This window comes from Polyodon spathula, chromosome 48, assembly GCF_017654505.1.
Source record: "Polyodon spathula isolate WHYD16114869_AA chromosome 48, ASM1765450v1, whole genome shotgun sequence".
Taxonomy (NCBI): Eukaryota; Metazoa; Chordata; class Actinopteri; order Acipenseriformes; family Polyodontidae; genus Polyodon; species Polyodon spathula.
This window is the reverse complement of record NC_054581.1, coordinates 926,255-941,381: the sequence shown is the minus strand read 5'-3', so window position 1 is coordinate 941,381 and position 15,127 is coordinate 926,255. Positions and strand designations below refer to the sequence as shown.

Sequence of the window (15,127 nt, the reverse complement as noted above, 5' to 3'; positions counted from 1 at the left end):
CTATATTCTACCACACAGTAACAATGGGATTCAAATGTGTTATCAGACATTTACTTAGATAAAGGCTGGAGGTGTTTTTAACCCTAGGAAGTACTGTAGGTGCATCATTGCTTGAGTGAATTGTTGGCGATTAAAAACAATGAGGCAATCTTCTGTTCTGGCAAGAGAACCCCCCCCCCACACCCCCCAGCTAGCTAGGGGGCACGTGATAAAGAACATTTAAATACATGACAAGACATTGTTAACTAATGCATAGTATAACCATGGAAATAAACATGGGAAAAGAGCACATCTTTGTACTGAAGTGAGCTGTCTTCCCTTATAAAGTTGGAACCCAGGCCTCCAGAGAAAGGTGAAAGGCAAGAATGAGAGGCTGGTGAATTAGCCCACTGTCTGCCTGTCTGTCTGTTTGTCTATCTGTCTATCTGTCTATCTGCCTGCCTGCCCTGCCTGCCTGCCTGTCTGTCTGTCTGTCTGTCTGTCTGTCTGTCTGTCTGTCTGGCTGGCTGCCTGCCTGCCTGCCTGCCTGTCTGTCTGTCTGTCTGTTTCTGCCACTAGTGCCCCAGATTGTAGCCCAGGCCTCCAGAGATGAATGAGAGACTAGTGGGTTACTTCCCATAAAAGGTGTAACCTTTCCTTTTAATTAAGTTAATTAACAAGCTCTTGCCACTTCAGCTTATCCTTGCAGCCGGTATAATTAGAGGAAGTGGAAGCTGGCAAAGGCAGCCGACTGCGTGCATTGGTTTCTTTTCTATTTCACATGGAAGAAAGTAGTTTTCAGTGGGATGTACAGGTGAAGGATTCATCTCAGGTTTCTTCAGGTCTTCTCAAACCCTGCCAAGAGATCTGACTCAGTATGCAATCTGAATCTTGCATTGCTTTTCTTTGTACTGGTCAGTACATCAAAAACAACGCACTCGAAAAGAAAGCTATTACCAGGAATCTGCAGCGCATGTCAAGTTTTGAAGTAATTGCAAAAAAAAAAATCCCCAAACATTTCAAACTCTTCCCTGCATTAGCTGCATGTCAAATGCTGTGCTGGAGAGTAAACATGTATTTCTTTATTTTAAAGCGCCTGGTACGGCAGGATAAAGAAATCTCTGTTTTTGCACAAGCCATGCTTTAGAGGGAGTTGGGTTTTTTTGGTTATTTCACCTCGCACACCCTTTCAGTGGTTAAATTCCTTTCAATAACCTATCAGCTACTTCCCCTGTTGACTGACACGCTTTCAGACAGAAACCAGGTAAGAGTAATAGAGAAACCTTTTATTATACTTGTAGTATCAGAGTTTTAAGTGCATGTTTGCTATAATATGTGCTTTGTAAAAATCTGCACTGTGCCCTTGTAGCACATGCAGACGTGCACAACTATGATTGCTGTCTGCAATCATTCCTAAAAATTTTGAGTCTGTTCTAAAGCGAGCTGCAGAGCTGCTTCTAGACCAATTCATGCGAGATCAGCCTCTCTAACAATGCCAGGGCCACCATGTTCAGTGTACTGCCAGCAAAGCAAAAGGAACCTTGATCCAAAGTGGCCAGGCACTAGATGGCGCTGCCTGTTACTTCGATAAAGACATTTTGGCTGATCAAACATATGTTATGATTATGAAACATACATATACTGTATCTCCAGCCCCACCCCTTGCTCGCTGTATTTTTCACATACCTCTTTATAGACGTGCATACTGATAAATCCTCTCCTGATCACTCGTTTTATCACCAGACTCTTCAACAATGCGATCCAAGTCATTATTTTATTACTGCAGCATCTCCAAAACCTCTGCAGATGTCTGTGATGTTCCTTGAACGCTGGATGCAGAAGCAGCTCTCTCCTTTGTTTGTGTCCGTGTTATCTCTGCTATACGCCCTTTTTCTCGGCTTCATTCAGCTCCTATCGGTCTAACTCGGTCATTGAAAGTTTTTCTCGGCTTTTTCCAGAGTAAAACACGACCAACATTGGTCTGACATCGGACTGGAAAGGGAAAATTGTAATGTCGGACCTGGTCCGAAACAGGACTGCAAAGAGTTCTACTTCTACTGTATATCGGTTTATTCTTTCATGTTCCTTTAGGCATCGTTGTGTTAATCCAAGTTATACATTCCTGGTCTTTTATTATTATTTGTTACATAGACAGATAGATCCATAGATTGGCCCTTTTGGGTGTCCCCGAACGCCAGGGTCTCTCCTGGTAAAGGCGAGGCCGCGTGGTGTGCAAGATGACGCCTACAGTCAGGGGAGCGAGGGGTTCCAGAGAGAGAGAGAATCCTCTGGTAAAGGCACTACAAACCAGGAACCTGGGGAGCTCAAGCAGACGCCTGCAGGGCTGGCCTTCTTCCTTCAAAACCCGACAGCTTGCTGGAATTCACTGTGGGGTTCTGGGTTTACAGAGGCAATTGGCTTTGGGATCGGAGGGCACACATTGACTTTCCTTTCTCAAGCTGGCGTGGGGTAATTGCAGCGGTGAAGGAGTTGGACTATTCACAAGTAGATGAGTAGTCTTTGTAGACAAATCTGACACAAATGGTGGTCAAGCTAGTCGGCTACACTGCAATATTCTTCTCTTCTGTGTGTTGCAGCTCTGTTTAACCTCATTCCTGTCGGGCTGCGCATTGTGGCTATCCAAGGCACCAAGACTGGACTCTACATCGGCATGAACAGCGAAGGGTACCTCTACACCTCAGTAAGTGCTCAGTCAAAATAAGAGGAGGAACAAGGACGATGTAGTATAAGACAACTGATTACAGGCTATTTGGTCTGATATTTGCCTAGTGAGGTCTCAGCTTTTGGAAAGGTCCCCAGGATGTGATGAAAATGATGTTAGGCTATTTTAACCAGGAAGAAGAGTACATCAGTTAGGACAACTGAGATATTTTAGCCCCCTACGTCTTTAAAGGTTTGAGCCACTGCAGGTTTTCTGTTTGTTGAGCTACTCTGCGGAGCAGTTTGAGAGACTGAGAGAGATGCAGATAGAGGTTAATCCAGCAGGAACTCCCTCAGATAGAATGATTATCCTGGGCACAGGCTACCTGCCAGTGCTCCTCAAATGACTTTGTTCTTTTCTGACCCACTTAGCATCTGCTTGGAAAAGCCCCGTGGCAACGTGGAGAGCTGGAGGATGAAATAAAACCCACGAGAGGCTCTGGAAAAGTGAGACAAGGGCACAAGCTTAGTCATTGAAACAGGCATTCACAGAGGCCAGCTTAGAGGCAAGGCCAAGGGGTCCTTGCAAACTCTTAATCAATCAATCAGTGTTTATTTTATATAGCGCCTTTCATAGTGGACCACCATCACAAAGTGCTTTACAAGATGCAGGGCATAGCACAGTCAATACAAACAGCATATAACACAATGCAGATACATTAAATACAGTGAAATACAGGGCAGAGCACACTCAATACAAACAGCATATAACACAATGCAGATACATTAAATACAGTGAAATACAGGGCACAGCACAGTCAATACAAACAGCATATAACACAATGCAGATACATTAAATACAGTGAAATACAGGGCAGAGCACACTCAATACAAACAGCATATAACACAATGCAGATACATTAAATACAGTGAAATACAGGGCAGAGCACACTCAATACAAACAGCATATAACAAAAGCAATGCAGATACATTAAATACAGTGAAATACAGGGCAGAGCACACTCAATACAAACAGCATATAACACAATGCAGATACATTAAATACAGTGAAATACAGGGCAGAGCACACTCAATACAAACAGCATATAACACAATGCAGATACATTAAATACAGTGAAATACAGGGCAGAGCGCATTCAATACAAACAGCAAAAAAACAATGCAAATACATTAAATACAGTGAAATACAGGGCAGAGCGCATAATACAAACAACAAATACAAGGCTAGGATGTGAATTCTAGACACTGTGGATGTGTGTGTCACACAGAGTCATACGAATAACCTCAAAATAGCAATTAAGACAACAGCTAATAACAGATATCAGGTTTAGAGAGCATTCAAAGCAAGAGAGCAAGTGGGTCTTGAGAGTTGATTTGAAGCTTTGAGCTGGTCTGGAGAATGTTGAGTGATGGCACTATCTTGCGTATACCTGGAAAATGTGGTATTTACATTGTATAGCTATTGGGAGTAACAGATTGCAAGGATATATGGAGGAGTCTCTCTGTCTTTATGCCCGTCTGCATGTCACACTTTCTGCTTGCACCCTGAGAACACGAGACGTTATCTCACACACTGTAACTCAGGACACAAGCACAGTATGGTAAGGCTAGCGAGATTCTGGGAGAATGCAGCCAGGAGAAATTATGAATGATAGGTAAAACTGGAATCTCTTTCTATCAGTGTAATTTTCAACAAAAATTGTGGGTACAGTATTAATGCATCTGCTCCTGTGCCAGTCAGCTGTAATATACTTACACTGGTAGAAGAACAGGGTAGAGCAGCAAAAACATCATGTAAGCAATATACAGGCAACAGAAGGCTGTGTGGTCTGATGGTTAAAATATTACAAGTATTACAATTTTCCTGAATGCTTCGGGACACTGCCTTTTTACAGCTGGGACTGTCCCAGCCAAACCAGGATGTTCGGCAGCTTTACCTTATTTGCTTATCTAATTGCATCTTAATACCACATATCTGATTGTAATTAAACATTTCTTATTCTATACTGTTCTGTATATAGCGTTGATGTTGTGCATTTCTCTTATACTTCTTTTTATTACAAGGCAGTGAGAAGGTTTAGCAGAGCGGCTGATTTTGTCTTATGACTTTGGGTTTAATGCAGAACACTTTCTCAGTGGTTGATGGAGCACTCAGAGCGCTGTGCAATTTGGCTCCTGTCCTGCAGTCCAATGTGTGTGAGTTCTGCCTGTGGCTTGTGCAGTCCCAGGCCGGCACTGATTAACGGCATTCATGATTGTGCTCCCCTACAATGGCTCAGAGACATTCTTTGAATCTGCTGCTGACTGCTGATTAAGAAACAGCAGATCAAACGCTCCAGCAGTCTCACACAACACAGATACAAGCGAGTTCTTTACAAACACATTGCATTGCACAAAACAGGGCTCTCCGAGGCTTTGAACAGCAAGTTGGTATCGATCTGAAATACCAGGTATCTTAAAGAGATTGCAGCTCACGAAATAATTCCACAAACCTTCTTGTGCAATGCTGGTTGTTATATAGCTCTGAAATGTGCAGTTTTGAAAGCTACAGTAAACTTGTCATTTATTTTAAAACACTACACAAGGTTAAATGAATCTCTGTTTGCAAGCCATGCTTTCGATCAGTGTTGCACTTCCTTGCCCAGAAATGGACCCCACCCCTTCACCGGCTTCTTTCCTGTCATTAACCAATCAGACGCTTCTTTTATTGATTGACATGCTTTTTGCATCATCAGTGTAATACTAAAGGTTAGAGAATGAGGTTAATTTGATTGTGACTCCCTTTCTACCCCTGAGTGGGATTCCCTGCTATTGCATTGTGACGGGCTGGTGGAGTTCAGTGCTGGCTATTGCATTGTGACGGGCTGGTTGAGTTCAGTGCTGGCTATTGCATTGTGACGGGCTGGTTGAGTTCAGTGCTGGCTATTGCATTGTGACGGGCTGGTTGAGTTCAGTGCTGGCTATTGCATTGTGACGGGCTAGTTGAGTTCAGTGCTGGCTATTGCATTGTGACGTGCTGGTTGAGTTCAGTGCTGGCTATTGCATTGTGACGTGCTGGTTGAGTTCAGTGCTGGCTATTGCATTGTGACGTGCTGGTTGAGTTCAGTGCTGGCTATTGCATTGTGACGTGCTGGTTGAGTTCAGTGCTGGCTATTGCATTGTGACGGGCTGGTTGAGTTCAGTGCTGGCTATTGCATTGTGACGGGCTGGTTGAGTTCAGTGCTGGCTATTGCATTGTGACGGGCTAGTTGAGTTCAGTGCTGGCTATTGCATTGTGACGGGCTGGTGGAGTTCAGTGCTGGCTATTGCATTGTGACGGGCTGGTTGAGTTCATTGCTGCTGTAATGAGATGCAACGAGTCTCATGTTTTTTCATTACAAGGAAGCTCACACAGGGGTTGAAGGAGAGACTAATAATCAGATCAGTCTGAACCTTTAGTCTCACATGGATGATGCAAAAAGCCCTTGTGTGGAACTAGCTAGAAGCCTGCGTATCTGTTCAACTCTAGCAGGAAGTGTCTCGCTCCTCCTTGTATTGAGGCAGGCCGGAGTGATTTCCGTTCTCAAGGTAAAATGAATTTCTTGAACACAGGGGCCACAGCCCTGCACTAAACGTACCTGTCAGCTGTTATGTTTTTTAATTTAATTTTGCCATGGCGACAAGAGGCGTTGACCTTTTGGAACACTGTTTAAAAATTGATTTTTTTTTTTTTTAATATATATATATATATATATTTGGACTTTGGATTGCTTGGCAACCATCGCAGCTCATAATCCTATAGTGCGTACTCAGCTATTTTATACTTGTTTCCTTTGCTTGTCAAACCTTGCTGTTTTTATTTTTCTGGGTCCAAAATGTAGTTAACGAGAACTCTTGTAGTTGGACATTCAGTCTTAGAAATCAGTACTTCACAGAATCTCATAGAGTTCTATCTTATATATATATAGGATTAAATACTTTTTTGAAGTTCAAATATTAAACCAAATGAAGCTGCTGTGACATCCCTAATACAAATAACTTTACACAATATAGCCCTATAACCCCAACTCCAACCCCTGGAAAATAAGGTTGTAGAGTAAAACTTGAAAAAAGTTTAAGTGAAAGATTTTGTGAGAGTGTGCAGTGTGTGTATGAGAGTGAGCAGCGTGTGTGTGAGAGTGAGCAGCGTGTGTGTGTGTGTGTGTGTTGTGTGTGTGTGTGAGAGTGAGGATACTGAGCACTGGTGAGTAAAACTTGAAAAGTTGTGTGTGAAAAGATTTATGAGAGTGAGCAGTGTCGTGTGTGAGAGGTGAGCACTCTGTGTGTGTGTGGAGAGTGAGCACTGTTGTATGAGAGTGAAGCAGGTGTGTGTGTGTGTGTGTGTGTGTGTGTGTGTGACCTGGCGCGTGTGTGTGGAGAGTGAGCAGTGTGTGTGTGAGAGTTGTGAGCAGTGTGTGTGTGCTGGTGTAGTGTGTAGAGTGAGCAGCGTGTGTGTGAAGGACGTGAGGCAGGTGTGTGTGTGTGTGTGTGTGTGTGTGTGTGTGTGTGTGTGTGTGTGTGTGTGGTGTGTGTGTGTGTGTGTATGAGAGTGTAGCAGGTGTGTGTGTGAGAGTGAGCAGTGAGCAGTGTGTGTACACAGAGTGAGCAGAGTGTGTGGTGAGAGTGAGCTCACTCACCAGTGACTGTGTGTGGTGTGTGTGTGTGTGTATGAGAGTGAGCAGCGTGTGTGTGAGTGTGTGTGTGTGTGTGTGTGTGAGTGTGTGTGTGTGTGTGTGTGTGGTGTGTGAGGTAATGTCAGTGTGTGTGTGTGTGTGAGTCAGTGTGTGTGTGTGTGGGTGTGTGCAGTGACAATGAGAGGAGCATGATCAGTCGTGGGTGGTGAACAGTGAGCATGTGTGTCGTGGTGTGTGGTGTGTATGAGACGTGAGCAGCACACAGGTGTGTGAGCAGTGTGTGTGTGTGTGTGTGTGTGTGTATGTGAGGTGTAATGAGTCATGTGTACGTGTGAGAGTGCGCAGTGGTCACCACACACTGTGTGGTTTGTGTGTGTGTGTATGAGACCATGTGAGCAGCGTGTTCGTGAGAGAAACGAGCAGGTCTGTGTTGTGTATGAGACAGGGTGTCGTAGAGTGAGCACTGTGTGTGTTACATGAGGAGTGTGAGCAGGTGTGTGTGTGTGTGTGGTGTGTGTATGAGTGCGTCGTCGTGTGGGACACTCTCTGAGCTAGGTCACACACCACTCCATGAGCAGTGTGTGTGTGTGTGTGTGTGTGTGTGTGTGTGTGTGTGTATGAGAGTGAGCAGCGTGTGTGTGAGAGCTAGCAGTGTGTGTGTGTGTGTGTGTGTGTGTGTATGAGTGCCAGTGTGTGCATGTGTGAGCTAGCAGTGTGTGTGTGTGTGTGTGTGTGTGAGTGCGCAGTGTTTGCATCTGTGAGTTAGCAGTGTGTGTCTGAGCATGCTAGATAGTTATTGGCTAGATAGTTATTGGCTAGATAGCTATGGGTTGCAGCTCCAGAGGGCTGTAGCTGTCAGCAGTGTTGAGGGTTCAGGAATTAGGCACAGCTCTTTGGAAAAGCTCCTCTCTGCTCCTGCGTTAGAAAAATCATTTATTGGGCTCCACTTGCTGAGAAAGCAGAAGAAGGACTTGGCCTGAAGATTTGAGTCTCTCTAATAGCTTTCTGCACTCACTGACTGCTGTTCAATTTTAAACAATCAATTATAAATTATGAGGAAAATGTTAAGTAGACAGTCACCTAGTGCAATTGAGTCAAGCTGAGTCAAGCAGACCAGCGTTTGGGCTCTAGTGCCTTCATCAGTGTTACTGAAACTAAACTGAGTCAAGCAGAGCAGCATTTGGGCTCTAGTGCCTTCATCAGTGTTATTGAAACTAAACTGAGTCAAGCAGACCAGCGTTTGGGCTCTAGTGCCTTCATCAGTGTTATTGAAACTAAACTGAGTCAAGCAGAGCAGCGTTTGGGCTCTAGTGCCTTCATCAGTGTTATTGAAACTAAACTGAGTCAAGCAGACCAGCATTTGGGCTCTAGTGCCTTCATCAGTGTTATTGAAACTAAACTGAGTCAAGCAGAGCAGCGTTTGGGCTCTAGTGCCTTCATCAGTGTTATTGAAACTAAACTGAGTCAAGCAGACCAGCATTTGGGCTCTAGTGCCTTCATCAGTGTTATTGAAACTAAACTGAGTCAAGCAGACCAGCGTTTGGGCTCTAGTGCTTCATCAATGTTACTGAAACTAAACTGAGTCAAGCAGAGCAGCGCTTGGGCTCTAGTGCCTTCATCAGTGTTACTGAAACTAAACTGAGTCAAGCAGAGCAGCGTTTGGGCTCTAGTGCCTTCATCAGTATTATTGAAACTAAATTGAGTCAACACAGAGACCTGTCACATCAGGGGGTGCGCGCTGATCAATTTTAAGGGAGAGGAATGGATTTCAGAGCCTTGGCGAACACTCTGTTAGGTCACAGAGCACAGTTCTGCTCTGAATACAAAGAAGCTTTTGATCAAAGCCTCTCTAGAAAGGTCAGTAGTGCTTGAATCTGAATTGATTCAGTGCTGTGGAGCTATGCTCAGTGATCGCGGTAGCTCCCCCCTCAGAAAGTCTGTTAAAGTCTTTCACAATCGCGTTCCTTTTGTCAAGAACTTTGTCAAGTCAGTCTTAAGGGATAAAAATGATTCAGCATCAACTCCATGGCTAGATAACCCACTCCATACTAGAGTTCAGTATTGAACAAAATACAAGTAAAGGCATTCTTGAATCAAACAGACTAACAAACAAAAAACCCAAACTAAATACATGTTTGCATATACACTAGCAAAAAAAAAAAGAAAAAAGGCAGCATTCAGAGGTATGGAGTTTAAAATATCTGTAGAGAAAAATTACCATTTGTAATGCAGAGTGTTTGTGGTAGCAAGTCAGTGGCAGGATTTGAACCCGTGACTTTTTGGTTACAAGCCCCTGGACATTAGCCACTGGACCACACAGTCTTCTTATGGAAAATGGACCAGTTGGGTCCTGTTGGGTCTTGGGGCAGCCCAGGCCCGTGAAGACCTCGTTCTGGGTTCCATTGCTCCTGTATTGAGTGCTTATCATGTCTCTCTAAATCTGCCTTGCTTTGAGCTACTTTGAACTTGTCTGGAGAACGCTAACTGCTCTGAACAGCCTTTCTCATTCAATCAGGTGACAAAGTGACCTTTCAACTCTATAAGCCCCACCTATTCTCTTGTATCAGGTAAAATTGTGAATTATTATTATTTTTTTTTTAATATAAATTTGCAGTTGACTTAAATAAAGAGGGTGTACAGAATGAAATAATTCTCTCGCCTGCTGTTCATTGATGGTATTTGGTTTCCAATTCTTGTCTTGTTTTCATCCTGTCATTGACATGTTTCGATTGAACTCGGCACGGTTCACAGCAATATTTACTAAAGACCATTACCAGATACTTCTAAAAAGTTTTGCATCACCTTACAGAATGAACAAATTTTGCTTCATAAAGTCGAATGAAACCTGCTGAATAATGTGACGCATTTGCTTTGTAGCTTTGTAGCTTTCCATACAAAAAAAAAACTGACAAAAATGAACCGCGGGTTGGTGAATAACAGTTTCTGGTCTAAAGGAACCTGCGATGAAGAGAAATCGTCAAGGTGAGTCAGCAGGGAGACGCTCTTTGTGAGCTTGAATTATAGCCAGCACAAGGTGTGATCAGGTTTAATACGCTCAGCTGAGGGGTGCTGAGGATAGTAGGAGAGTTTTTCAAGTTGCCAAGGTGACTTAACATATATCACAGCAAGGTTGAGCTGTGTGCAAGATGTCCGTTCTGGAGGGGGTGACCGATTGAACTCGGAGTAGTGATTAGTTCTGGTATCACGTTGCAAAACCAATCAGCATTTACAATGATGTATTTCACCCATTTGGGACGTGGCAGAGCACGCACTGCAGCAGCAAGGCAGCAGCTGTGCCCAGAAGCGAGCTGAGCAGAGCTGCTCTCGTCGCGCTTTTAGAAACTCCATCCCTGCCAGGTATTACCCCTGGTTGTATCGCCCCTCACTATACACAGACACTTAGAAATGCTGTTCGTTTTACTTCGTACAGCACATCACAAACAATATGCAAAACAATTAAAAACAAAGCATTAACTGTTATCATATACACACGTATTGCACATTAACGCATAGCCAATGAAATATCTACTGCAAGGCGCTCCCCGTGTGGCAGCGATGCACAAACGGAAGCCACGAGGCAGTGAAGTCAGCTCCCTAGCAACAAGCCTCCTATGTTGGGAATGGCCAGACAGCCACCACAGTGAATGCTATATAAGTGTTCGTTTGCATCAATGCAAGTGTTCTGCTTTATCTTCTAATGGACTGCTGGATCCTTTACCTATATAGAGTGTCGCATATTACCTTGTGTTCACTTGTTTGTCTGGGAACAACCATGCATATTTTGCGCTTTCCTGGAATTCAGAAGGGGGAGGTTTTTGTGAGATCGCTCGGGGTTTCCAGCAGGGGGCGCTCACAGCAGCTTGCTTGTTTGTTTGCAGGAACACTTCACCCCGGAGTGCAAGTTCAAAGAGGGCGTGTTTGAGAATTACTTTGTGACCTACTCCTCCATCCTGTACCGGCAGAGAGAATCAGGCAGGGCCTGGTATATCGGGATCAACCGCGAGGGTCAAGTGATGAAGGGCAACCGAGTCAAGAAGAACAAAGCAGCCGCCCACTTCCTGCCTAAACTCATTGAAGGTGAGAACTGTGAACAGTGGACACTCAGGTAATTGTAGCCAGTGTTGGGGAGTAACGCATTACTGTAATCTGATTACATTTTTCAGTAACTTGTAACTGTAATCTGATTACCCTTCAGTAACTTTTGGTTCCTTTTTCAAACAGGTAGCAAAATGGCACAATAGGAAGGGGAGCGGGTTCAAGAGCTGGATCTGCAGAGAATAGTTCGAGCAGCAACCAAAAAAAATCTGTAAAATATAAACCGTGCCTGAGAGGGAACTACATGCAACTGTAACTGTAACTAGTTACAATTTTGCTACTTTGTAACTAGCAGATTACTTTTTGAACGTAACTTCCCCAAGACTGATTGCAGCTAGCACAGTGTTATGTTTTGCAAGCCCAGGAGCTCCAGAGGTTTTGAAAGTTATTTTAGCAAATGTGGATTTTTATTTTACATCTGGTGCTACTTTAGTTTCTATGCCTTCTGTTACACCTACTAGGTGACCTCAGTCCCTTCTGGGTCATGTTATTGGATGAAAGCGCGTCAGTCAATAGGGGAAGCAGCTGATTGGTTAATACGTTTCCCAAGACACATGCTTCAAAGCTGCACATCTGAGAGCTACATCGCTAATATCACTTGCACGTACAGGATCCTGCACTACAGACCTGTCAGTGATGAGCAAGCTGTTCTGCGCAATGAAGTAATGATAGTTCTTCCTGCTGTGTTTCTGTCTCCCTCTAGTGGCGATGTACCGCGAGCCTTCTCTACATGAGCTGGCTGAGCAGAGCCCCCAGAGAAAGACAGCCAAGACAGCAGACTCCCCGGCGCTGCAGAACGGACGCAAGGAGCCGGCCAAGAGCAAGGGCTCATAGCGAGGGGGAGTGGGGCAAGAGAGAGGGGTCCTAGGAGAGGGGAAATGAGGGGGAGAGGGGACAGAGAGCAGGGTCCTAGGAGAGGGGAAATGAGGGGGAGAGGGGACAGAGAGCAGGGTCCTAGGAGAGGGGAAATGAGGGGGAGAGGGGACAGAGAGCAGGGTCCTAGGAGAGGGGAAATGAGGGGGAGAGGGGACAGAGAGAGGGGTCCTAGGAGAGGGGACAGAGAGCAGGGTCCCAGGAGAGGGGAAACAAGGGGAGAAGGGAGAGGGGTGGAAGGAGGTGGGGCCGACATGGGAGAAGCCAAGATTGAAGGATCATAGCACGGGGGTGGGGGGTGATGTGAGAGCAAGAGGGGTGAACAGAAAGAGATAGGGTTGTCTGAGGGCTACAAGCCCACATGGGAGATCAAAGGCTCATGAGAGCCAGAGGGGCGGGGAGGGGGGAGAGTGAAGCTAATAGCTGAGATGGGATAGCTGACATAAAATCTGCATTTTAAGCAATGGAAACACGAGGACTGGTATTTGGAGACCTGAAACTGAGGACTGCGATTCACGCTGGATTTCACAAGCAGCTTTGGAGCACTTTGTCAATTTTCAATGCATGGATTTGCCAAGAAGAATTTATCAGAAAAAAAAAAAACACAATAATCAAGCGCTGTTTGAGATGGGGGCAACTATTTGTAAAACAGAGTTACCAGATTACCAGAAGTTCTGGATATCCAAACACAAGCTCTTACATTTTAAAGTGACTATGAAAGCATCTTTGTGCGCTTCCAAGCACAATGCAGCAGTGCGTAGTTTTAAAAAAGAAAACCCGCATTTTCATTTATTAAAATAATATCTGGTACCATATTAAAGATATACAGTCTAGGACTCCTCCCTCCATCTGTCATTAACCAATCAGCTGCTTCCCTGATTGATTGACATGCTTTCAGCCAGTGAAGAGGCTAGAAAACTGTTGTAGTGGAACCCAGAAGGGAAAACAGAAAGCAACGCCATGGATATATCGATATAGCGTCTATGATAGTAGAATAGAGAGCTAGATAGATAGATAGATAGATAGATTGTAAAACAGAAATGCAAGCGCTACAAAGATGCCTCAATCAATTCGTCCCAGGAGCAAAAAATTGAAAGAAAAAATACTTCATATGATGTTTTCGCCACTGAAGAGTGCCTCTCAATTATTCATATTGTATCAAGAACAAGGTAAAAAAAAAAGCTAAGTAAAGCTTATGCGTTTCAACATCCTTCCAGACAATATTCTTAATAAAATATGAATAATTGACACTCTGGGGTAAAGTTTTTCATTAAGTGAGATTTGCCGCCTTCACTCTTCAGAGGTTGAAACCTGTGTTAATTCTAACCACTTCTTTCCAAACTGCATATTATACACAGGGGTGACTGAGCAGCACAAAAAGGTATATATATATATATATATATATATATATATATATATATATATATATATATATATATATATATATATCAAATATATATATATATATATCTATTCTTTGATTCTGAGCAGACTGGGTCCAGATGAACAGCTGGGTCCAGATGAAGGAAAATGAATTGAAACCCATGTCATGCATACCTGATGCTTTCCTATTGGTGATTTTGGATACCAGTGTCTCCGCCCCACTCTATCACAGTGTGTTATTGGCTCAGTTGTGTAATGAACAGGCTTCATGAGGTTTCAGTCAGGGATGTGTTACTGCATTTCGGGAGCCCTGAATAACAAACATGAAAACGAATCAAGCCTCTGTAAAAACCGACCAGCAAAACCTGCAGCTCAAAATGAAGCCTCGCTTTTAAATGAATTGAACTATATACAAACTAATTATCAAAACATTACTTTTTTAAAAAAATGTCTGCCTTAAAGAACAGCTAACCGGTTTTTAAGATTAATTAACTAACTCAGATATTTCATACACTAGAAAAGTAAACATTGATTACTCATTCACTTCCTGCGCTGAAAGTCTAGCAGCAAATGCGTGACCTACAGCACAGGAAGTGAAGAGATACCAGGAATCTGGACTGACCTAATACCTGGAAAACTGCCAGTGAAGGGGACACAGGAAATGCAAGAGTCTAAAAAAAAACGGGTTGGAATATTTCTTTAATCTTGTATAGTACCAGATATCATATAATATATTATATATATATATATATATATATATAATATGTGTGTGTGTGTGTGTGTGTGTGTGTGTGTGTGTGTGTGTGTGTGTGCTTTAACATGTGTTTCTTTCAAAACTGCACATTTGAGACCTATATAATGAATGGAGAAAATGTATGCAACTATTTTCCAATACAATACTATAGGAATGAAGGCTCTTGAAATATTGCCCTATGCATGACAGTAAGGACTGAGTCCTAACTATTTGATGCAGTGTCCTTCCAAAAAGCACTACAATGTCTTCCAGAATACAAGCCATATTGAGAACAGCTTCTCACACTGTGCACAGATTCTCAGAACCCAGGACTCTCTCTTGAAAGCAATTCAACTCCAGGAGCTGCTGATTAAGCATAGTGAGGTCTTGTCTGTGGATGGTGTTTCAGTCTTATCAATGGTCATCTATGGTAGAATTTGAATGCTAGGCTATGAATGGAAATGTACAGCTCTGGCCAAAAGGTTTGCAACACCTAGAATTTTAGGATTAAGACATCATTAAAAACATTATTAGGTATTAGTTATTTAGCATCATGTAATCAAAGAAACTACAAAATGATTTCATGCCATCATTTAAAATGCTTGGTAACATTATTCAACAGGCTTCATTCGACTTTATGCCACAAAATCTGTTAATTCTATAAGGGGATGCAAAACTTTTGACTAGAGCTGTTGATTTTGAATACTAGACTATCAGTGTTGGTCTGTGG

General features: G+C 43.3%; 1 protein-coding gene across 1 annotated transcript in view; it reads left to right on the top strand.

Moving 5' to 3' along the window:
* Positions 1–12,262, top strand: part of fgf11a (fibroblast growth factor 11a) — a 34,453-nt gene extending 22,191 nt beyond the window's left edge. The window contains exons 3-5 of the mRNA XM_041238370.1: positions 2,577–2,680; positions 11,192–11,390; positions 12,112–12,262. Of these exons, the coding sequence (XP_041094304.1) occupies positions 2,577–2,680; positions 11,192–11,390; positions 12,112–12,242 (434 nt within the window). The 3' untranslated portion in view covers positions 12,243–12,262. The remainder of the gene's footprint in view (positions 1–2,576; positions 2,681–11,191; positions 11,391–12,111) is intronic.
* Positions 12,263–15,127: the final 2,865 nt, after the last annotated feature.